Source organism: Serinus canaria, chromosome 25 (assembly GCF_022539315.1).
Source record: "Serinus canaria isolate serCan28SL12 chromosome 25, serCan2020, whole genome shotgun sequence".
NCBI lineage: Eukaryota > Metazoa > Chordata > Aves > Passeriformes > Fringillidae > Serinus > Serinus canaria.
The window spans coordinates 11,557,324-11,581,797 of NC_066338.1; the positions used below are offsets into that span (position 1 = coordinate 11,557,324).

At 54.8% G+C, this 24,474-nt stretch overlaps 1 protein-coding gene across 13 annotated transcripts in view; it reads left to right on the forward strand.

Moving 5' to 3' along the window:
- Positions 1-24,474, forward strand: part of MEF2D (myocyte enhancer factor 2D) — an 83,580-nt gene that overhangs the window by 33,577 nt on the left and 25,529 nt on the right. For 12 of the 13 annotated variants that reach the window (XR_007780014.1, XM_050984711.1, XM_050984710.1 and 9 more), the window contains 3 exons: positions 7,920-8,231; positions 14,273-14,476; positions 22,039-22,176. Coding sequence is in view for 12 of the 13 variants with exons in the window: in XM_050984711.1 (XP_050840668.1) it covers positions 8,178-8,231; positions 14,273-14,476; positions 22,039-22,176 (396 nt within the window). In the remaining variant the exon portion in view is untranslated. Of the gene's footprint in view, positions 1-7,919; positions 8,232-14,272; positions 14,477-22,038; positions 22,177-22,307; positions 22,443-24,474 lie in introns of all 13 variants that reach the window. The other variant, XM_050984722.1, reaches the window with a different exon arrangement.

Below are 24,474 nucleotides of genomic sequence, written 5' to 3' on the forward strand. Positions count from 1 at the left end.
GGAAAAATTACCCCCAGTCTCTGCCTCTGGAGCTGGTGAGAGATAGAGAACATGGGGGAAGGGGAGCGGCTTTGGGGTCTGGCTGCTGCTCCCTGGGTGTGGAGGTGGATTGGGATGAGGGTGGTTGGGCATGGAGGGTGAGGATGGATGGGGATGGTGCAGGGCTGCCCTGTGCTTGCAGGTGGTACCACTGGGGAAGGGGAAGCTCTGTGCATGCTAGGGAGCCCCTGGGGCATGCAGGGTTCCCAGGCTGGATGTGCACACCTGAGGAAGCTGCTGAGCCACCTGGGACACCACAGTCAGGCTCGGGGTGGTGGATGACCTCTGCTGCAAGGATGCCACCACCAAGGTCACTGCTCAAGGTCATGAGGCTTTATCTGGCAGCTGCATCAGCCTTTGGTTGCCATTCTCAGGGTGCTCTGAAGGTCACCTTAGCAGGGGACTGTCCAAGCCCTCCTGTTTAACAGCAAGCCCTGCAGTGACTTGTCCCTGCCAGTCCCTCCCTGTAGCATCTCCAGGAGAGAGGACCAGCTGCCTCTCTGGGAAGCCACGTGGTGTGAGGGGCTGCGAGTCCCTGCCTGTCCTGGTCCCACAGGCTTTTTCTTCCTGAAACTGGATCCTTACCTTGGGTGAGGGTTCCCTGGTTGGCTTTTGGACAGCACCAAGCTGGGCTGTGGCTTTGCCAGTGGAGCTCCTGCCCAGCCTCCTTCCCCTGAGTCCCCTCCAGCCTCTGCTGTCTTTGGCCATGCTGGTGGTGCAGAGAAGGTCGCTGGCTGTCACCCTGCCTGTGCAGAACCCATCCCCAGCCTGGGATGTGCTGGATGTTCTGTGGATGTGCTGGCATCCCTGGCTGCCTGTGGTGTGGGCTGAAACTGTGATCTGGGGTGTAGGGCACCAGGGTTGCTGCTTTGGGTGCTGCCTCCAGTTCTTGTGCTGATGTTGGGACTGTCATCCTTGTGCTGATGTTGTCTGACTCCACACTGGCATACACAATGTGGGGGAAGAGAAGATCAACCCCAGTTTAATAATTTCCCCTAAATCCTTTCTTTCACCCACCCTTGCTCAGCAAACACCAGTCCTCCAGTGTCAGGGCTGTGCTTTGCCTCAGCCTCTGCTGGGCTTGGCACGATGTGAGGTTTTGTTACAGCTCAGCAGTGCTAGTTGCACGGTTGGCATCTGCTTTTCTTCAGAGAGTGCCTGAATCTGGGTCAGGAATATATGTGTGTCTTTCAAATTCCTTGGGGGCCTGGCTGAATCCAGCCTCACTGCTGCTCCCCTGAGCTACCTGCAGCTGGCAGGACTGATTCCCTCCTGCAGGCAGGAGGAACTGGGGGCTGGTTTGGCTGCCCATCCCAGGGAAATCTGAGCCCTGCCGTGGGTGCCAGGTGTGCAGGAGGGATGGCACCTCGGCACTGGGCAGGCACCTGCCTGGCCAGGGGGATTTGGCCCCGGGCAGGGTCAGGCAGCTGCGTTTCTGAGCAGGAGGTTTGCTCTGGAGCCATGATTCGGGCGCCTTCCTCTCCCCTCCCCCTGCCTGCATCTGGAGGTTCGACACAGGAACCCAGATAGCATCATCCTGAAACCAGAATAGAAGCTTTGGAGGAGACTCGAGCGTGTTTGTGCGGTTTTTATCTCGGTTTGGAGATAAAGAGGTGCTAAACAATGCAAAGCTGGCGAGTTGGAGTCCCTCATGGTGTGTGCAGCGGGGCTGGGGACTCGCTGGCACCTGCCCCTGCTGCCCTGGCAGGGACAGCCCTGGGTGCTGCATCCCTCCTGGTGCCACGTTCCCCTGGCACAGCAGAGCAGGGCTGGCAGCCAGCACCGTGCCAGTGGCTTTGCCAGAGAGGAAGAGCAACGTTACCACGAGCACTGGCTGTGTGTTTTAGGGAAGGGGCTTTGCAAAGGAGAAGGAAGTCAGTCCTGCTGATCCAGAAACCACACAGAAGGAAACTAAAAGTCCTTGGTGTCAGCATGGAGGATATGTTAAAAAAACAACAATTAGCTCACAAGAGGCAGCGAGAAAGGAAACAGGAAGGCAAGAACTGCAGTTAAACAGGCAGGTTCAAGAGGTGACTCGAGCTAAATCCATGTCCTTAAGGGATGGGATCCAGCCCTGGCCATGGGTGGGGACTTTGCTCTTTGTCACTGCAGGACTTGGTGTCCTCAAGGTGAGGCTCAGAGACTTCAGCTGCAGTTGCTCTTTATTTGCAGTTGCTTTTGTGGCTGTTTGCAGCAGGTGGAGGGTCTCAGCTGGGCTGGGGGCTGCTGGGGCACTGGGGCCACCTCACCTCTTCATGCAGCTGCTTCTGGAGGCACAAGCTGCAGCTTTGTGGCAGGAGTAGTGCAGCACAGTGCATGCTGCTCTTGCCACCTCCAAAGCATCACTGCCACCTCAGGAGCATCCCTGGTCCCTCCCTGCCTTGGCCTGTTACCCCACCCAGCAGGGGCAGTGAGGGCTCAGTGTGGTGGCTGTAATCCCCTTCCCACTGCAGGCTAGCTCAGGGGCTGGTTTGCATCCCTCACCTGGGCTCTCCTTGTGAGCAGACAGACAGGATGAGTTGGTGAGGACAGGGAGATGGACATGGCCCAGCTGCCAGTGCTGGCAGCCTGAAGAGCCACTGCTGTGCCCAGCTGATCCCATGGCATGGGCAGCATGTGGGGGGCCAGGGTTGTGCCCCTCTGCCCCACTCTGGTGAGACACCCCTGCAGGGCTGCCTCCAGCTCTGGGGTTCCCAGAGGAGGAAGAATACAGATCTCCTGGAGTGAGTCCAGAGGAGACCATGGAGATGCTCTGAGGGCTGGATCCCCTCTGCTCTGGAGCCAGGCTGGGGGAGCTGGGGCTGTTCTGCCTGTAGGGGAGTCTGGGGACACCTTGGAGCTCCTGCCAGTGCGTAAAGGGGCTCCAGGAGAGCTGGAGAGGGACTTGGGACAAGGACCTGGAGTGATGGAGCAAGGCTTCCCACTGCCAGAGGACAGGGTTATGTGGGGTCCTGGCAAGAAATTTGTCCCTGTGAGTGGGTGACAGAGAGGAGGGATGAGGTGAGCTTTAAGAATCTGACCATTCTACAGTTCTGTAACACCTTGTACCCCACCTGCCCACTGGTTGAGTGCTGAAGCTCCCTTGCAATGACCTTCTTCCCACAGAGAAGCTGCAAGGCTGGGACATTTTATTGCTGTCATTTCTGTATGTGGATAAACCTGACACCCCCCAAAATGTGTCCTTGGGGGGGGGGATTGTGGCAGAGAGGACCCTCCCTTTACTCCCAGTCAGGACCTTGATTTGATGGAGCCTGTTGAGGAAAACCACATCTTGGGGATGTGCACATTCTGCAGATCTTGGGTAAAAGATGGGTTGGTCCCTCAGCAAGAGCATTGGGTACCTGGGGGAGCAGCTGCTGGCTAGGGCTGTGACCTGCCATTGTCACCTGCATTTCTGCCTTCAAACTGGGACTTGCTGTGCCTCCATAAGGTGAGCTGTGTCTTCACAGGGCAGCATTTCTCTTCTTTCCCCAACCTTCAAACGTCCTTTGAAGCTCCTTTTGCAGGTTTCTTTGCAGCCAAGGATGTCCCCATTGCACTGGACCTGTTTTGGTGATGGAGATCAGGAAAACATCCCTTGGACAGGTGCCAGCCCATCCCAATTTTGCTCTCACTCATGTCACTGGCTCTGCTGTGTGTTCCTGCACAGGCACGGGTGGATTGAGGAGCATGGTGCCACATGCTGGGAAAAGCAAAGAGCTCCAAAGGAAAATCCACTTTTGGAAAGGATGCGTTTATTTGCCTTTATTTATCTTCCTAAAGCTTTCAGATTAATCTTTTTGATCTTCCCTCCGCAGCTGCATGGCCAAGGTTTGGTTTCTTTCAGCTGACATTGTGCTGAGAGCACACAGCCCTGCAAGGGGGGTGTTAAGGAAGGGCAGCAGAATTCCTGTGCTCTGGAGAGGCGCGGTGTGTCGAGCTAACTTTAGTAAGGAGCAACTAAAAAGGGATGCAATAAAAGTATATTAAAAATAGCAAATGGCTGTAGAAAGTGGATGTGAGACTCTCAGCGTCCCTGCTTGTGCCCAGAGAAACATGGGGCTGGAAAAGTGACAAGTTATGGAGCAGTGCAGAGCCCCCCCGCTGCTTGTGCAAAGCAAAGGTGAAACCACTTAGAAGTAGGTGAGACAGATCAGAAGTTGGTACAGTAGATAAAAAAAATCCAGAAATAAAGACTTGAAAGAGATATCAGCTCCTCTGTGTCCTCAGCTCTCGGAGCTGGGGATTCAGCCCCCCAGATTCCTTGTTTTGTAAAAACATCTCCCAGCTGAGATTCCTCTGCGCTTTTTCTTTCTTCCCCCATTTGCAAAATGCTAACTCTGCTCTCTCGCCTGTCTCTCCAATTTGGAGCAATTTACTGGGAGCCGGGGATGAATTACTCAGCACAGAGTTAACCAGCACCTGCTCGGAGTTAATTGGCATGTGTGCTAATTGCCGTGATAGTCACACTTGTGCGAGCGGAGCAGGGAGGGGGGAGCGGGCGCTGGCGGCTCCTCCAGCCCAGAGCTTCTCCTGCTGCATTCCCTGATCCTGGCTCAGATCCCTGCCACTGGAACGGGGTCAGGGTGGCTTTTTTCCAGTGGATTTGCAGGTCCCTTTCCATGCCCTTGGAGCCTCCTTGTCGGGGTGTGGTAGCTGGGATGCTCGGTGGTTTCCTTGGAAAACGAGGCTCTGGAGGAAGGAAGAAGCTGCTGAGTGAGAAGGAGGAGATGATGATTTCATGAGTGGGGTTATTGTGGATAAAATCACTCGAGACCCCAAAAGTGAGATGTTGTTTAGGAGCTCAGCTCCTTGTAGCAGTCCTGTGCTCTGGGTGCTTGGCTGTGCAGGGTTCAGGTGCTTCAATTCCACCTGATCACGGAGGAGGGTCCTGGCTGATCTTGGTGCCTCAGGCTGGGCAATGAGGGAGCCAAAGCTATCTGGTGGTGAAGGAGAGGGAGCCCCAGGGGCAGAGGGGATCCTCCTGGGCTGGGTTTGAGCCACAGCAGGAGGGAAAGGAGAGATGAGGGCGGCTCTCCAGGTTTCTTGCTCTTCCAGCTGCTGTTCAGAAACTCCAGTCAGTGGTTGGACTTTCTGAAAGAGCCACCTGGGCAGGAAACGTGAAAATACCTGGGTTTAAAAATACAGTGGGGGAAAAAACCCAACCTGAAAACAAATAAACTCACCCCAAAACCCCAATTCCAGGAAGAGAAAAGGGAGGGGTTTGAAATCCCCTCTGTCAGGTGCATTAGGAGGGCAGCAAACATGCTGTGCTCTCCTCCATCCCTCCTCCTCACCCCATCCAAGGGCTGCCCTCCCCGTGGGGTGTTTTCCTTCTCATGCAGGGTGCAGGGGTCAAGAGCATCACATGGCAGCTCCTTTTCTCCCCGTGATGATGAGCAAAAACCTGTTAAGTCACCTTTTCCCTGTGGAAAACTTTATCCAGCAGCATGAGCAAACCCTGAGGCTGGGCCCATCCAGCCGAGGTGCTGAGGATGCAGAGTCAGGATTCAGAGCAGCAGGAGGAACCTGGTTTGGTGGTTGAAAAAGGGGATTTGGTTTGAAACACTTGGGGTGTCTTTGTGGCCTGGGGAGAGGAATGTGGTTTGAATCCCACTGCTCCCATGCAAGAAGCACCAGCTGGTGTGGAGCTGAGGGCAGGGATGAGCAGCCCTGGGGTTTTTTTTCCTCATCCCATCTCTTTGAGCACTGTGCAGCTTTTGGCTGCCATAGCATCATGTGAACAAGTCCCACAATGAAATTGTGTTAAAATATGTTTCCTTTCACTCCGTTTAAATTTACTGCCCGTTGTTCTGCAGTGTTTATTGTTGCTTCTGGAGAGTTCCTCTCTGGTTTGGACAGTAAATCCGCTGTCTTTCAGAGGGTTTCTCTGTCCAAGAGCTGCAGCACACGGAAAGAATTAGCATCTTGCCCTGTGTCTGGTTGAGGAGCTGTTGCTACTTTGTGCTGCTGCTGGTGGTTTTGAAGATGCTGAAGGTGAATATTTTTCAGCCAGTTTAGAGAAGTGGCAACTCTGAAGGGAAAAGCAGCAAAGCAAACCCGACAGAAAGTTCCTCCTCTTCCAAAATTTCTTTGTGTGTGCAAAATCCTGGCCTTGGTTCTGACCCTTGGGCTGTGGGGTCTCTCCTGGGTGGGCTCACAGTGAGGGAAGTACCAAGAGGACACTTCAGGTGGATGAAATAAAAATCCTCATTTTCCTTTTGGCTCTTCCTGAGTCACTGACCTTCCAGGGATGCTCACATGGTGTGAGCTGGAGCAGTGATGCTCTGGAACTGCTGATGCCCAAAACTGGTGATGCCCAGAACTGGTGATGCTCTGGGACCTATCTTTTTGGGGCTTTCCACGGTGGGATGGGGAGCAGCAGCCACAGGATGTGCCTGTGGCAGTGGCTCAGTGTTCCCCATGGTGACAGTGCTCCTCACAGCTGGAGGGTTACTCCTGTTTTGGTAAATAATATCTCAAGAATTAAATGTCATCTCTGGATGATCTGTCCTTGCAAAGAGTCTTACTGGTGGGATTTATGTGTAAAAAACTCAGGTTTTGCTGCCCTTTGTCTCTCTGGTCTTCTTCCTGGCCTCCCCATACCTCATCCTCCCTGGAGGGCAAATTGTGGATGTGAGGATGGGGAAAAGACTCCCTGCTCTCCTGCACTGAAAGCACAGAACATGATGCACGATGAATAACTTTAGCCCCCAAAAAAGCAGAGAAAAAGCTGAAGTGACTCACATGACTCAGGGAACCCCAAAAGCGAGTGTGGGAGTGAGACCATTCGGACTGGATTGTTGGAGCATGGTCTGATGAGGAGGTGAAGGATGGGGCCATGGTCTTAAGCAGGGTCTGGGGTGCTCTGGGGTGCTCTGGGGTGGGAGCCAACTTGGTCACGTTGGCTGTGGCTGCTGCTTTGAATTTGGGATATAGGCTTGGGAGAAAAACCTGGTTTTTGGTTTTTTTAATGCTCTTTGTGACAAGACTGAGGGACTGCCAAGTTGAGGCAGATAGGAAGCTATTTTGGGACTGGTTTTTCCCTTTGCCTGGGTCTTGGCACAGGGCACCTTGCCTTAAATGCAATGTTATCACTGCTGTTATCCAGCTGCTCAGAGAGAGAGCAGGGAGAACGACATACCTGTGGGAAATGCTGAAGTTCCCTCTTTGTCCCCTCTCTGCAGTGCAGCACATGCTGGGAAATGACATGAGATGGGCTGGGGGGCTGTGCCAGGAGGTGCCCTGGTACATCTGGCTGCCCACTGGTGCTGGGGGATGCAGACTACCGTGGGGAAGCTGCAGAAGGAGCCCCTGGGACCTGCAGAGCTCATCCCTTTGGGGAGAGTTTTGAGCACAAGACAACCGCCAGATCCATGGGGGCACCCAGAGTCCAGCTGTGGCTGAGCCCAGTGGAAGGCCAGGCTGTCTCAGCTGCCTTCAGAGTCCTCCTTCCACCTAAGAATTAGGTTTCTGTGCCTGGGTATGAGGTTCCTTTCAAGTAATCAAATAAAGACATTTTAAAATTCCAAATTGGAGATTAGTGCAGAAACTGGAGACGGATTTAAATTGCCCGAGCTAATCACCAGCCACTCGACTGCTTATGACTTTATTAAGAGAAAAAAAAAAAGTCTGGAGTGTCACAGAGGAGCAGTGATTCAGGGGCTCACTGCTGCCACCTCCTCCTCCTCACCCATGGCTGTTCCTGGCCTCCATCCTTGGGCTTCTTGGAGACCAGTTGGGATAACAAATCCCTCTGCAGCTCTCCCGGCCCTGGGCTGGGTGGGGGAAAGAAGCAGAGCCCGCTCTGTGCTGGGGGTGGGATCTGGCTGGCTGGTGGGGTGCTGGGCCTGGCTGGGGTTTGGGAGCAGAGTCTCACTCGTGTCTCTGTCCCTGTGCAGGTTTCTGAGCAGCTGCTGACGTCTCACCCCGCTGGATCTGGCTGTGCAGGACGGTACCATGAACTGAGCACAGAGCAGCGCCAAACCCTTTTTTTTTTTTTTTTTTTTGTTTTGTTTTGTTTTGGCTTTTTTTGGGTTTGTTTTCTGCCCAAGAGAAAAGCCCCCCCAGGCTCTTTGATGCAAGCATTCTGAAGTGGGGTTGCTGCTCCCCTCCCTGAGCCCAAGTGGTCCCGGCTGTGCTGAGGATTTCCTGAGAAGATGGGGAGGAAAAAGATCCAGATCCAGCGGATCACGGACGAGCGCAACCGGCAGGTCAGTGCTGTGTCCCTGCTGCCTCCCCTCGCCCCCCTTCCCCTGGGGGCTCCAGAAGGACCCATTTCCATCCCCCTCTGCGCCACCAGAGCTCTGTTTTTCCCAGCCCATAAAAGAAGCAGAAGCTTAGGTTGGATCCAGGCGGATCCAGGAGCAGGCAAACGTTGTGCTGCCCGATCCAGGCGTTGCTCCTCGCCTTGGAGCTTCTTGAGCTGTTTCCATCTAAGTGCTTTTCCAGAAGAAAGTATCTTCTCCACTTCGTTAGTTCCCCCCCTTTTTTTTTTTATTTTTTTATTTTTGTCTTGCAGAAAATATATTTCAGTTGACATTTTCCATGTGGTTTCTCCAATAAAAAACAGCCACAACAAGTATCCATTTTGCTGAACGCAAACAACTCAAATTATTCCCTTCTTTTCCCCCTCAATTGTAGGCTTAAATGACTCCAGGGCTTTTTTCCTTGGGCTCTCTTGAAGCCAAGCCCGAGACACGCATGTGCATGTGTGTAGGAATGCGTTCATGTATCTCAGAGGAAAAACAAAACCCAGCAGATTTTCCCCAAATTTCCATGTTCCTTAAACAGGAGTGGTGGAGCAGCAGCACCCTGCCAGCCCAGGTTTGCTCTGGGATGACTCTGGCCATGTATTTCCCATTACCACAAGACTTCCAGGCTGCTCCCTTTGCTTTCTGTGCTCCTGGAGTTTGGCTCAGCAGATCTGCCTTTAGTCCAGCCACTACATGACCTGCCACACTTCTTTCCTGCCACTTTCACTCCAGAGAAACAGAAAAAACCAGTCAAAAAGCGTGTGGATATATTCCTAATCCTTAAAGAGTGTCAAAGGACAGAACTGGGTGAACCACTTTGTTGCTCCTCAGCAAAACAATAGGAAATGGCAGATTTTCCTCATTATAGCTTCACTTGGTGGTGGGGGCTGGGCTGAGCATCAGATACTTTCTGCTCCTGGGGCTGTTCATATCCATCATGAGGAGGAAACAGAACCTCAGGGGTTATTGAAGGATCTGGAGTGTATTTTATGGGACAGTGGTGCAGAGGGGAGTGAGGGATCTGCAGTGACTGGAGCCTTGCTGGAAGTTCAGCCTGATGGAAAATAATTGGTGATGCTGGAGGGGAATGGCTGGGGAGACCCTGGGGAAAGGAAAGAGGCACTTCAGTGCAGAGGCAGCAGCTGAGTGATGGGACTCATCCTGAGGGATGAGCTGCTCTTCAGCCCTGGCTGGAGATAAAGACCCTCGCTGAGGTCTCACAGCCCTGGGTGGGATTTGGCAGCAGGAGTTGCTTTGCGTGGCTGGCTGTGATGGCTTTAGTGCCTCTCTGATGTCAGGTGTCCCCAAAAGCCAGTTCCCTGGGCTGGGGGACGCTGCTTTTCCCTGCCTGGGCTGGTTCTTCCAAAACCCAGCACGGGAGCACCGCTCTCTGTCCCAGTGCAGCTCAGCTTGCTTTGCTTCCCAGACACCAGCCTGATCAAATGGGGTGTCAGCAAAGCAGCAGCTGCTTAATTGGTCACCAGCACAGCTTTGCAATCAATTTTCACTGCTCCCTTTCTTTGGAAAAAAGGGCATCCCAGGAGTGTGGGACATTGCATGAGAAAGGACTGTTCCAGCAGTGGGGTCTGCTCTCTCCACTGTGGTGGGAGCTGTAAACTGGGGGAGAAGCCTCTTGCTCCCCTCCCCTGGGCCATGCTGTGCATGTGCAGTGCCAGGATCCACTCCCCAGAGTCACAAGTGTCCCGTGTTTTATCTCACAGAATCATGGAATGGTTTGGGTTGGAAGGGATCTTAAAAGTCCATCCTGTCCCACCCCCCTGCCATGGGCAGGGACACCTCCCGCTATCCCAGGTTACTCCAACCCCAGGAATTGGGGCAGGCAGAGCTTCTCTGGGCACCTGTGCCAGGGCCTCTCCTCCCTCACAGGAAAAATTTCCTTCCAATATCCCATCTAAATCTCCCCTTCTTCAGTTTGAAGCCATGCCCCTTGTCACACCACTGCCTACCCACGTTAAAGCCCCTGTGTGTGTGTTTGAAAAGCCCCTTGAGGTGCTGGAAGGCTGCAGTGAGGTGTCCCCAGAGCCACCTCTGGCTTCTCACTGCCCTCCCTCTCCTGCTGCTGCAGTGGATCAGTGATGAGGAGCTGATGGGTGCCTGCCTGCTGTGGCTGCAGGCTGCCAGCTGAACGGGCTCAAACCCACTCTGAGAGCATCCTCAGCCCACCCTGCCCCCCCAGCAGCCCTCCCCCTGCTCCAGCTGGGGCAGGGGGCACAGTCAGCTCTCCTGAGCTGCTGGATGCAGCAGCTGGCTGCATCCAGCTGTGCCAGGCACTGTCCTTGGCATGCCTGGGTGCAGAGCAGTGGGAATAGTGCAGGGATGCCCTGGAGAACGAGGGCTTGCCCAGAGCTGGTGCAGGGAGCTGGGGCAGAGCTGCTTTGGACACCTGCATTTCCACTCGTGCTGCCAGGTTCATCCTGAGCCGTGCCCTGGGGCTGCTGAGGCTGAGCAGGGGCTCCTGCAGAGCCTTTGCTGCCTTTGCTCTTCCCCTGCACCTCACACTGAGCCTGCAGCATCATCTGACCCTGCTGGTGTCCCAGGGTCTGGCTCCCGTGGGGCACAGACCTCACTAGGCTCCAGCAGGACGTGGAGCTGCTGCAGTGGGTCCAGAGGGGAGGCCATGGAGATGCTCTGAGGGCTGGAGCACCTCTGCTCTGGAGCCTGGAGAAGGCTCCATGGAGATCAAAAGGGGCTCTGAGGCTGGAGAGGGACTTTGGACCATGACCTGGAGTGACAGGACAAAGGGGGGAATGGTTATGAACTGAAAAGAGGGAGATTTGGATTGGATAGCAGGAGAAAATTGTTCCCTGGGAGGGTGGGGAGGCCCTGGCACAGAGAAACTGTGTCTGCCCCATTGCTGGAGGTGTCCAAGGCCAGGCTGTACAGGGCTTGGAGCAGGCTGGGATAGCTGGAGATGCCCCTGGCCATGGCAGGGAGTGGGACAAGATGAGCTTTCAGATCCCTTCCAACCCCAAGCAGGGTGTGATTCTGTGAATTACAGCAGCAGCCAAAACCAGGAGAGGAGAGCAAGTAAGAGTCACTAATGGCATTAGAGGAATTACTGGGGAGGATTTGCCACAACAGATCAGGCCATCAGTCCTTCAGGGCCAGGCTGCTGACTCTGGCAACTGCCAATATGGTTTACATCAGGGGAAAGGCAAAAAATCCCCTGCTAGTGTGGGGCAGTAATTCCTTCCTGACCCCTTTGGAGATCGGCTTATGGCCTGGAGCATGAGATTTGATTACCCTCTTAGACTTACAAGGTTAATTCCTCTCGATGAGGCTCATGCCCAGCGTCAGGCAAGGTTTGAGGTTTCTGTCCCAGGTCATGAGTGGATGCACAAAGCCCTTTTAGGTGATGCTTTCGTGTGATGTGGTGGTTAAATGGCAAATCTTGGCTTTTCTCTGCAAGGTGCAGGGCTGCCAGTAGAGAGGGATGCTCTTGGGCCCTGTCTGCAGAGGGAACATCCCCTCATCTCCAGAGGGGTAATTGGGTGCTTTGTGTTCTGCTGAGCTCTGCACGGGCTGCTGGTTCATCTGGGGGAGGTGAGCCCACACTCTTCACTGCTCAAACCATGTTTGTCACTGCTCTTCAAGGCCAAGAGCTGCCCCATGATTTGTACCCCACGTCTCAGCCTCACCCCATTGCCTCCAGTCTTGTGGCTGAGCCCATCGTGGTGCCCAGCAAGGTGTGGTTTGGCCAAGTGTCCCTGGCACTGTGGCTGCAGGGACAACCCTGGGCTGTTTGTTCTGGTGGAGACCCTCCTGTTTTCCTCTTGGGGCTCCTTGAGCTGCTTGGAGGGTCAGTCAGAGCCTGGAGGCCACCCCAGCAGGGACAGAGAGGCAGGTCCTGCTGGGGCAGGGGGCAGGGAGGCAGGTCCTGCTGGGGAAGGGGGCAGGGAGGCAGGTCCTGCTGGGGAAGGGGCAGGGAGACAGGTCCTGCTGGGGAAGGGACAGAGAGACAGGTCCTGTTGGGGAAGGGGGCAGGGAGACAGGTCCTGTTGGGGAAGGGGCAGGGACGCAGGTCCTGCTGGGGCAGGGGGCAGGGAGGCAGGTCCTGCTGGGGAAGGGGGCAGGGAGGCAGGTCCTGCTGGGGAAGGGGGCAGGGAGACAGGTCCTGTTGGGGAAGGGGCAGGGAGGCAGGTCCTGCTGGGGGCAGGGAGGCAGTGGGGGGGCAGGCAGGTCCTGCTGGGGAAGGGGGCAGGGAGGCAGGTCCTGCTGGGGAAGGGGGCAGGGAGGCAGGTCCTGCTGGGGCAGGGGGCAGGGAGGCAGGTCCTGCTGGGGAAGGGGGCAGGGAGGCAGGTCCTGCTGGGGAAGGGGCAGGGAGGCAGGTTTTGGTTTTAGAGCCTTTCCTGCCACAGCTGCAGGAGCAGAACCACAGCTGGGTCCCACCTGCAGTCAGTGCAGCCATGGCTGGGCTGTGGCACTGCCAGCTGCTGGTGTTGGGAGCTGCCCCCCAGCAGAGGTTTCGGGTGGCTGAGAAGTCCAGAATGCTGCTGGGGAGGGGGAGCTGCCCTCAGGTGATGTAATTTGAGCAGAGTGCCCTGGGCTGGCAGTGCCCAGAGCAGGTGCACGTGGCGGCCCCAGTAGCACAGGGACCAGCCCTGCACTTTCCAGGGGCTGAGGTGATTAGAGCTCAAGCTCATTACTGCTAATTAACTCTGGGAGATGGCTGGGAGGGGCAGCACTCCCCTTGCCCAATGTGGCCAGAGCTGCCCCTGCTCTGCCCTCCCACCACACACGGTTTTGTCCCTGAGGGTGTGTTCCGGGTGCTGCTGGTGTGGCTGGGATGCCACTGACAGGCCGAGCAAAGGCAGGAGCCTCGTTCCCTCTCCTCCCTCAGCTCTGCCAATTAAAGCTGTTCAGTTGTAAAATTGATGCTGTGGTGGAGGCCCGGAGTGGAGTGGAGCCTTCCCATGTGGAGAGGGAGCAGGTCTTGGCACCCAAGGGCATCTCAGCTCATCTTTGCCCCCAGAGCAATGCTTAGCACAAAGCCATGACCTCCTGCCTCTTATTTTCTTTTTCTATTTGCTGAGAGGGCACTGGCCAGGCCTCGTGCCTTCCCCATCAGTGTGCTGTGTGTTCTGGGGTGGGAGACCCTCAGTCTGCACTGCAGCAGGGCCAGGGAGCCCCAAACCAGCTCCCTCTCCACCAGCTGGCTCCTGTTAGGAGTGTGGTGGTGAGAGCTGAGCGTGGGCTGGGAGTCGCAGCCCAACGTCTGCCCGGCAGCTGGAGCTGCTGTTGGAGCCAGCAGCCAGCCCCAGTCCTGGCCCCAGCCCCCAGCCAGCCCTCCAGCATCACTCCTGCTCTGGTTACAGCTCAAGGCAGGGCGGGCTGGGGAGGCAGGGGACCCCAGTTGGGCAGGCAAGGAAGGAAAACACCCCAGTGAGGTCACACAAAGGGACACCAAGGTGGAAGCTGGGCAGGCCCTGGCACAGGGGGGCTCGTGGTGCCCTTGGGGAAGCGTAGCCTGGTGGGATAAATGGGGGCTGGAGAGCAGGAGAGTGGGTCAGGGGTGGGGTGGGCACCCCTGGGTGGTGATGGGGTGCTGAGCCCCAGCTCTGTGGCCCCCAGGGTTGGGCACTCGCAGCGAGCCAGGACAAGATCTCCATGGCTTGAATATTCCACTTAAAAACCCGCAGCCCCCAGACAGATGGCAGCTCTGCTGGGGATTTTGCTGAAATTTATTTTCTCTTGATTTGGCAATATGTGATTTCCAAGGCTGATAATCATCTTTGTGCTTGTGAAGTGTCTGCCTTTGGAGGATCCCAAAATAGGCAGCAACACGAACCGTTGGGAAGAGGGAGGCGAGAGAGGAGAGCTTGGGGTTGGGTCCAGTTGGGGAAACTGAGACACAGTATTCCTTCTGCCTTCCCCTTCCTTCTGCTCTCCCTCCAGTGGTCGTTGCACTTTTCTCTGGGAGCTGTTGGGCCTGTGGCAGGGCGGCCACAGCTTCTCACCGTGGCTGTCCTTGCTTTCAGGTGACCTTCACCAAGCGCAAGTTCGGCCTGATGAAGAAAGCCTACGAGCTGAGCGTGCTGTGCGACTGTGAGATCGCCCTCATCATCTTCAACCACTCCAACAAGCTGTTCCAGTATGCCAGCACCGACATGGACAAGGTGCTGCTCAAGTACACCGAGTACAACGAGCCCCACGAGAGCCGGACCAACGCCGACATCATCGAGGTGAGGCCCCCACTCTGCCTGCAGGGAGGGGATGGAGCAGCAGATCTGCCACACTCAGGTGCATTTTGCATGGTTTTGGTTCAGCCCATGAAAATAACTACGTTCTAGGTAGTAGAGTTGTCTCCAGTTGGGTGGTGAGCTGCTGCCCTGAAGCTTAAGGTGCAGGTTTGCTGTGTGGGACCCCGCTGTGGAATCCAGGCAAACCATGAGATGGATTTGGAGGCAGCTCCTGGGGCTGCTGCTGGAGTGCCTGGTGCAGCTGGTGACATTGTTCTGGAGTGCCTGGTGCAGCTGGTGACATTGTTCTGGAGTGCCTGGTGCAGCTGGTGACATCGTTCTGGAGTGCCTGGTGCAGCTGGTGACATTGCCCCCACCTGATACTCAGACACAGTGGGGTTGTGGAAGGGCACCATGGCCACATAGCAGGGGAATTCAGGTGGGATGGGCCAGGTGGGGTGGTCCAGTGCCTGCTCAAAGCATGGCAAAGCTCATCCTTGGTGGGTTTGCTCAAGGCTTGTCTGGGTGTGTCTTGTGGGTCTCCAGGGATGGCCCAAGCACGCTCAGTCTGCCCCATGCCAAGCACTGCCCCTGGCACCATGCCCAAACTGTGCTCACTTCAAGGCTGCTCTCCTCCAGCCTGCTGGCATTGCAGAAGGTGCTCAGCTGCCTTGTGCTGGTGGTGCCTCCACCCTGGCCCTCTGCTCAGCTCTGTCCTTGTCCCTGGTGCTGGCAGAGCATCTCTGGGCTGGAGCACGGGGCACATGTGGCTCTCAGGACAGTGCCAGCAGGGCCTTGGTCACGGGTCACATCCTCTCCCTCAGCAGTGGCTGGGCAGATGGAGCTGCAGGGTCCTCAGCATGGGGGAGCTGCCATTAAACCTGGACAGACAGGCTTGGCTTTGTAATTAGTGGCATTATGGGCATCAGTTAATGCCCTCAGAGCCACTGGTGGCAGAGTGGAGCAGCACAGCCTGCACTGCAGGAGGAACTGGGCCTCTGCTTCTGCCTCTGAATTCCTTAGGTGCCCCTTGGCCAGTGTGCTCAGGCTTTGATTTCCTAAAGGAGAAGGGAAAAAAACCCAGCCTGCCTCTACCCCCCAGATCTTGCTTTCTTTTTCTTTTTTATTCTCTGTAAAATGTGTCTTTTTGAGAGATTTGGACTTGAGGTTTTCACCCCACGGCTGAGCCAAGCATCTCGCAGCACCTGCCTTCCTTCACTGGGGTTTGGAGACTCTTCTGCCACAGCTGAGTTTTGTAGGGGCCTTGAAAATGGTTCCAAAATGTCCTTTTTGGCCACTTGGAGGCAGGTCGTGCCCCTTTGCTGTGAGGATGCTGGCAGCCTCTCCGGGATGCTCAGCCCGCGCTCGCAGCACCGAACAGATTTGTCTTGGCCTAAAAATACCATAAACATTTTGGGCAGCCTTCTCTGTTCCCTTATGGTCCAAGATGCAAACACTCCCAAGCCGACAAGTTACACACAGTCCTTGGCACCCAGAGAAACGCTGTGTTTGCACCACATGAAAAGCTGGATCTGCGTCCAAAGCCGGGGAGAGGAACATCGGGAGCGGAAGGATCTTGGTGGATGGCAAGGAAAAAACCCAAACACGCCGGGCTCGGCATGGCTTGCTGGCAGAGATGGCTTGGAGCAAAACCTGCTGGGGTGCAGGCAGGTTTGGAGGCTGCTCAAGCATCCCTCCTCATCCTTGTCTTGTCTGGGAGCAGGGGTGGGGCTGCTCAAAGGTTTTTGCTGTTTTCTGAATCCGTGCCCCCAGGAAACCTTTCTTGCTCCTGGTGCTGGTTTCTGTTTCTCCTCGCCCAGGTCAGGTTCCAACAGCCCAGCTGCATCCCCACTGCACAAATCCAATTTATCTCCTGTTTCTTGGTGGCTCCCAGTTGAACTTGACTCACAAAAAGTATCTTCTCATTCTGGAAGTTTCCCCACATTGAGCATTTAGAGACTGGGAAAACCCAGGAAGGAGAACACCCCAGTGAGGTCACACAGAGGGACAGCAAGGTAGAAGCTGGGCAGGGCCTGGCACAGGGGGGCTCGTGGTGCCCTTGGGGAAGCATAGCCTGGTGGGATAAATGGGGGCTGGAGAGCAGGAGAGTGGGTCAGGGTGGGGTAGGCACCCCTGGGTTTGATGTGATTTTAAGTGGATTTCAAGGGGCTGCTGCATTGACCCACCTTCCCTGGGATGTCTGCCTGCCTTTTCTACTGAGGGATTCGGCCCTGAGTGGCTCTGGCAGCATCTCAGGAAGGACGAGGAGCAGCCAGGACCTGGAGGAATTGAGGCAGGGGCCCCTTGATTTTGTTTTTCTGCTGGAAGGGGGGCGAGCAGTGGCCCTGGAGGGCTGGGGGCTCCTGGGGCCAGCAACACTGGTACCACAGCTCAAGGCAGGAAGAATTGCTCTGTCCAAATGACGTTTTAAAACAACAGCAAACGTGAAATCTCCTGGTTTTTGGTCCTGGGGAGGTGCATCTGAGGCTGGGACTGGGCACCCCATCCCGTGCTGCACAGGAATGCCCTCGAAGGGTTTCTCCCCTGGGTATTTAGTGAGAGGCAGAGCTGCTCCATGCTGAGCACACCCAGCCCGAGCTCAGGAGGGGTTCCACACCCCGGCTGCCTTTTGGGGCCCTTTCCCCATGGGGACCCCCCCAGGGGGTTTCAGCTGTGCCAGGGCTCAGCAGTGGATTCAGCCCCACAACCCCCACGGCTGTGCCCAGCAAAGTCCTGGTTATTGCAGGCTTTTAAGTCGGAGAAAATCTCTCTGCTGCAGAGAGGGGGGTTTCCTGACTCGGGGGGGGGCAGCTGAGCCCCCAGCCGGGCACGCTGGGTGCCACGTGCCTGCCCAGGCCGGGATCACGCCGGCTTTGGGGCTCGCTGTCGCTTCTCGTTTCCTGCCAGCCTGGCTGACGTGCCAGCTCCTCAGAGGGGACATGGACAGAGCAGAGCTCGCCAGGCACCGGGATGCTCCAGAGCCACTTCAAGGCACACAGCTGTTCCTGCCCTTGCCTTGGCTGAGTGTCCTGGAGGGGCTGATTTTCCCCAATTCGCCTTCCTGGTTGTGGCTGCCCAGGATGTGTTAAATCAGACATTCTGCAGGATGCTGGGGAGGTGGTGAAATGCAGGGGCAGCTGCCAGTGTCAATGTCTTCATCCTCATTCTCATCCTTATCCTCATCCAGACTTCCCCAAAGCCCAGAGTGGTTGAGTCTCCCTCCTCTAAGGGAAGTCGACTGCATCCTGGTCGAGCATCGTTTCCTCTCACATGTTCTGCATTTCCTGCTGCTCTCTTACCCTCCCAGAGTTGGAAATCTGCTCCCCTGTGAGCTGGAGTCGTGGAAGTGAGAATATTGCCTGGAAAAGCAGGATGTGCAGTGTGTCCTGATAGAGTGGGGGGACCTGAGCGTGGCAGGGAGAGGGGCAGGTGATGACTGAGGTGGGCTTTGCACTGGGAAGTTCTCCCCCTGGTTTTCTCTCAAAATTTCCTCCTGTAAAGGAACTGCTTTTAAATCTCTTCCATATGAAAAATTGTTGTGTTCTGCTGGCTGCAGCCCAGTGACAGAAAGGTTTCCTGAAAACCTCTTTGCATCTTCTGTTTTTTTTCCCTGGCAAAAAGAAAGAGGAGGAATGAGAAGGAAAGTTCTTTTCTAAAAGACCTTGCAGAGATCCCAAAAACAGGAATCTTTGGGTTTGATTCCCGCTCCAGCAGAATTATTTTCCTTTTACATCATCTTGACAAAAAGCTCAAAATGTGGGATGCACATTTTTTTTTTTTTTGCAAAAAAACCCCTGAGAGAAGCAGCAGCCAACGCCTGTATGGCTGGAAATGGCATTTTGTTGTCCCCAAGCTCTCATTTTGTTGTCTCTGCTGCTCTCTGAGCAGATTGCTGCAAGGCACGCTGCCCTGGCTCGTGTCCTGCTGCCACTCCAGCCTGGTGCTCAGCCCTGGGGCTTGTCCCTGTCCCCTTCCCTGCAGCTCCTCACAGTGTCACAGGCACAGTCACAAGGTGACAATCCAAGGTCACAATCCCAGCTCAGGGTCGCTGTCCCAGCTCCCAGGTTTACAGGAAGGATTTATTTCTCCGTGCAGAGCCAGCTTGACACTTCCTGGGGCTGCTGGTGGGTTTCCTGCAGGAGCAGGGATGGTGACACCACAGCTGCCCCTCACAGCTCAGCTGCTGCAAACCCACCCTGCCAGGAGCTGTGGGTCTCAGAGCCAGTGAAGTTGTGGCTGATTTTACAGCGTTGGTGGCTGGGGAGGGCAGAGGGAGCAAGGCAAAGCTGGGACACCAGGTGTGTTGGGCCCACAGAGAAGGACCTGGGCAGAGAAGAAGGGGTGATGCTGTGAGCTGTTTCAGGGTGAGCAGAGCCACATCCACCCCATCCCACTGCTATCCCTGACACACCTGTTGAGGGAACAACCCCCAGGACGATTTTGTGTGGACTTTGAAATGGCAAAATGCTTGGGCTGGTGGTGGCAGCCCTGTGCTGGTCCCTGTGCTTGCTTCAGGGGTCAGATACAGGCAGAGCTGAGGGCTCTGGGAGCTGCCTAAAAACCTCCCTGGTGGCAGCATTGCTGCAGGTTTCATAAAGGGTGTTGTTGCTTGGCTGAAACCTCTGAAAAATCCCATTGTGAGGTTCCCTGCTTTGGGGGTCCTGGGGGATGGCAGTGGCTCCTCCATCCCCACAGCTTCTGAACCTGCCAGCAGCTGTTGCTGGAGGAGAGGAGTTGTCCGGGATTTTTTTTATTTTGATTTGATTTTGATTTGATTTTGGATTTTTTGAGGGATTACCTTCCCAATCCCCAGGCAGGGATGGGAGGGCAGAGATGAGAGGTCCAGCTCCTGGAATCGTGTCAAGGTGGGTACAGCCCCTTGTTTGACACCAGAGAGTCTCTGCAGTGCCTGAAGGAAACCCAGCTTCACTGCTTCCCTGCTCATGGAACAACTTTTTTCCATTCTGCCTCTGAAAGAGAAAAAGGAAAAAACTTTTATTTTTTTAGAGGAAAGCTCAACTTTCCGTCTTTTGGCTGCGTTGGCGAAACAAAAGGTTTGGGGAAAAAAAATCCACAAAAAGCAGTTAAAAAAAAAAAAAAGGCAAAGCTGTTCCTTACCCACAAGCAGCACCTCTTCCTCTTTTGGGCCATTCTGAGAACAAACAAGGACACGTACAAAAATAGAAAAATAATAGGGAAAAGTCCTCGGGAAACTGCAGAAAAAGGCCTGGGAATCTCCTGTTGGTGGCAGTGACTGACTCCCTGTGCCCTGCTCTGCAGACACTCAGCACAGGCATTAGGGACACCAGGAATTACTGTTAGGTATAATATTAATGTGAGGTATAAGAATTATTCATAATCATCATTATCAGATAATGAGTCAATAATTATTAGGTGCCAGGAATTACTGGTGACACCAGACAGGGCAGCAGGTGCCACTGTGGTCAGGAGTGAGCAGGGTCCTTCTGGGTGTGACTCCAGTAACGAGGGTGGAAGTGGTGCCAGGGAAGGCCCAGGAAGGAGCAATTTTAATGGAAAATATTGTGAAAAGCTTCAGCTGGATGGAGAACAGGCTGGGGTGGGTGTGGTGCCCATTGGCAGAAGGATCTACTGAGCCCAACCTGGGGTGCTGGGCAGATCCTGCAGTGTCCCAACCCATCTGGAGACATCCTGGGCTCATTCACTCCAGGGTTTTATTTGCCCCAGAGGCCTCTGTGTTCCCTGGAGCTCTTAGGTAGTCGAAGAGCCACTCCCAAATATGCTTTGGCCTCAGAATGGAGATGTTTGTTGCTGTTTAGGAAGACAGAGAATTGTCAAGTTTTTTGTTGTTTTTTTTTTTTTTTTTCCCTGCTGAATTTGGCATGAAAAGGGATCAAGACTTCCAGGAAATTCTGTATCTTTGACTCCTGAAAAAAAAAAAAATAGAACTGGCAAGTGCTGGTTCTGTCATAATGCCTTAATTGCTTTTGGTGTGTTGAAAATGGAGGGATTCAAAGTGGGTCTCAGTGGGCTGCTGGATATGAGAGAGGGACTCTGGGGTGTCCCTGTGCCCTGTGGGCACTGGGCTCCTCCTGTGGAGGAGTGGTTGTCTCACCTCATTACCTCGATGTGGCAGTGCCCAAACCTTTCCTGTTTGTGAGCCCAGTCTTGGCGTGGGGTTTGCTGCCCAGTGTTGTCACCATCCCCCCCGTGTCACCCCCAGCAGGGCTCTCAGCTGTCCCTGTGCCACATGCCCTGTCCTGTGATGCTCTTCCTGTGGCACCTTTGCATTTGGCCAATGCCTCTTGTCTGGTTTTGTCAGGAAATTCTGTCCAATTTGACACTTTGCCTATAATTTCAGGGTTTATTTTCCTATTTGGCTGTTTGTAAGCAGCTTTTCCCTGTTTTTTGCAGGACAGCAAAGAGCATGAAGGTTTTTTTTCCCCTTGGTGATGTTCTGGCACCTGAAAGTGACGAAGATGCCTGACTTCATGCAGGGCCAAATTCAGTCCTGGTGTAAACAGAACCTTGGAAAACAAGGAAGTTTCTCTCTGCTGTTCCCCATGCTATAATTCCTCAATTAGAGACACCCTGGCATCAAACCCCAGGGGCTGTATCCTGATTTTTAAACCCCATGGAGGTCAGGGATGTCTTTGGGTGATGCTGGTGATTGGTGCAGGAGCAAGTCCTGGTCCATGCAGGCCAGGGGATGTTCTTGGGGGGACCTGCCTTCATGCAGGGCCAAATTCAGTCCTGGTGTAAACAGAACCTTGGAAAACAAGGAAGTTTCTCTCTCTTGCTCCCCATGCTATAATTCCTCAATTAGAGACACCCTGGCATCAAACCCCAGGGGTTGTATCCTGATTTTTAAACCCCATGGAGGTCAGGGATGTCTTTGGGTGATGCTGGTGATTGGTGCAGGAGCAAGTCCTGGTCCATGCAGGCCAGGGGATGTTTTTGGGGTGACCTGGTACCAGTTATTGGTTTCTCTGGGTCTGGACTGATGGCACCTGAGACAGTAGTTTGTGTTTGGACTCAGGTGTTTATTATTTCTCATCAGTAAAACAGTCTCACAACCATGAGTTTGGCAGCTTTCATTGGAAGGCACAAAATGGCCAACAATCTCTTGTTCCAAGGTCTTTTAAGACTCTACTATCCAATGAAGAGCTGACACCTAGATTATTTCCCCTTTTAACCCAATAACTGATCCCAAAGAGCCCCCAATGGGGACTTTTCTGCCCAGTTACAAAATGCCACCCAAACCCATGGAGAAGGAGGAAGAAGCAGCCCAGGATGACACCCTGTGCCCTCCATCTTGCATACTAAAAATCCCCAAATTAAATTTCTCACCCAGTGACACACCTACACTGCTCTCTATAATCCATTTCACACTTTTGTGGATTCCAGTCTATCTTGAAGTCTGGGAAATTTCTCCATGAGTGAGGGTCAGAGTCAGAGCTCCCCTGGGGGTCAGGGCACCCCAGAGAAGACAGAGAAATATTCCAGTGCCCTGGCTTTGCACAGGGAGCTGCCCATGTTCCCCAGCTGCACTCCCAGCTCTCAGACTGTTCCGGTTGTGTTTTCAGACGTTAAGAAAGAAAGGTTTTAACGGCTGTGACAGCCCAGAGCCCGACGGCGACGACTCCATAGACCAGAGCCCCTTGATGGAGGATAAATACCGCAAAGGCAGCGAGGATCTGGATATCCTGTTCAAGAGATATGGTGTAAGTACCTGCCCGTGCCTGGAAATCCTTCATTATATGTTCTTTTCTGTTTTGTTTCTCTTCTGTTCGACTTCCCCTCGCCCTCGTCCCCTCTCCCTCCCCGGCCCCCCCGTGTCCCCCACACGTAACAGGCGCTGAACAAGAAGCACAGGGAGTGCGAGAGCCCGGAGGGGGACGAAGTGTTTGCGCTGACCCCGCAGACGGAGGAGAAATATAAAAAGATTGATGAGGAGTTTGATAAAATGATGCAGAGTTACCGGCTCGCAGTGAGTAGCTGGTGGCCTGCAGCCCCCCTGGTCCCCTCCCCGGTGCCTCCAGGTGAAGGGGGGGTGGATTTTGCATGGCTTTGCTTTGGAGCCGTGCCGTGCCTCGGGAGCCGATGCCAGCAGCCCCTGCAGCCCTGAATGCACCTGGCTCTTGAGTGCCATCATTCCTTCTAGCTCTGGCGTTCCTGACCCTCCTTGGCCCTGGCCAGGCAGTGCAGGATGGTATTGTCTTCTCCTCTACTGCAAGTACTGGATTAGGGTCTCCTTTTTTACCCTCTTTTCCTCAAAAAAACCAGATTTTTGTCTGGGTTAAGATCCCTTGCTCATGTGAGCTGGTGGCGGGTGCCGACCTCTCACATCCTTGCAAAGCTCAGCCTGGTTTGGGCTATTCCACATTAATTCCCCCCAAATCCACCAAGCCCTCAGGGCAGCTGGTGGCTGTGGCAGAAATCCAGGGAGGTTTTAGCCTGTGATCCCGGAGCTGTCACTGGCACTGGGGTGGCATCAGGACAGTGCTGAAAGGGATTTGTGTCAGGAGACGGGAGGAGGAGGGGGACACGTTTCAAATTAGTTGTTAGTTCAAGGGAGCAGAGACTATTGATGCAGGCAAGGGCTCTTCAGGGGATTAGCCCTGAGTTGCTGCAGCAGTAATTAATGCTGTGGGAGCAGGGGGGAGGCTCCTGTCCAGGGGTGCTTGCAGCACAGCAAAAGTGACACACACTGCCCCACCCAAAAGAATCTGCCCTTCTGTGCTTTGCAAGCCCCCACAAGTTAAAATTCTGGCTTTTGTCGAGAAGTGGGCCTTGTGAAATCCCCAGGTTTTGTTTTGCTGACTCAGCGCTGTGTTGCTCCACGAGCCTCGCAAGGATCCCCAAATCTTCATTTTGATCCCTTAGATCTCAGGGTGGTGGGGCTGGGGAGGCTGCCCTGAGACCTGGGAGGGCTGAGGAGGTGGAGGAAAGTGCAGGTGGTGCTGATCTCTTGCAGCTCTGCTGTGACAAGGAGCTCAGCCCCACGAGAGGGGCTCAGGGCAGGATTAGCTCTGTCAGGACATGGATCTACCTCAGCCTCCCTGGTTTCACTAGGGGGGTGCAGGTTCCCACCCTACCAGGGTGTGTGGGGTGGGAGTAGAGCCCCAGCGGGACCTGCACCCCCCCAGCACCTGGCACAAGCCCTGCCACGGTGGAAAATAGGCTGAAAAGCCACCTGAGCTTTGTCCTTAGTGCAGAGCACCCTCATGAGCAGGGCTGCTCAGCCTCAGGAGGTGTCTGCTGCAAAGGGAGGGTCCTGAGTAGGCTCCCATCATCCAGACAGGCCAATCCAAAGGGACAATCTGTGCCCAGAGGTCCTTTCAGCAGGTGGCATTCAAGTGCTGGGTGGCTCCTCAGCAGGGCGTAGCATCTGGCTCCCCCACTAAACCTCCCTGGCAGCAAGGGGCCGAGCAGTGCAGGTGGAGCGTGTGGTTGAAGAAGATGCTTTTCCATTTTAACGCTGGGTTGGTTTTGTGTGTGAGCAGAACTAACCCAGAGGGGCAGCCTAATGACAGCTGTGTCTGCTAACGAAGGGCCTCGTGGGGCTCCTGCCTCTGGTGTTTGCCCTCCCTTCTAACAAGAGCAGAAGTGGTGGATTTTGGCTGATGTGTGCATCTTCTCCCCCAGCCTTTGGACCCACGTGCACGCTGCCATTGTGCCCTCTCTGGGGCTGGCTGTTCTGGCTGTGCCAGGGCAGTGGCAGCCTGGCACCTGGCTGCAGGTGCATTATGGCAAACCTCAGCTCCTGGGCTGGTGTATCAGCTCCCAGCTCCACCAGGGCGTTGCTCATGCCGTGGTGTGGAGGAGCTTCAGCTCTTCTCTCCCTCCCTGGGAGCGCTGAGCGCACACGGGCGCGTTGGCAGTGATTTATTACACAACGCTGCTCCGGTGTTCGTGCGACGCCCAAGAAACCTTCCTCCTCCTCCTCCTCCTCCTCCTCCTCCTCCTCTGATTCTGCTGCCATGCAGGATGAGCTCCCGGGCTGAGCAGAGGGAGGGCTC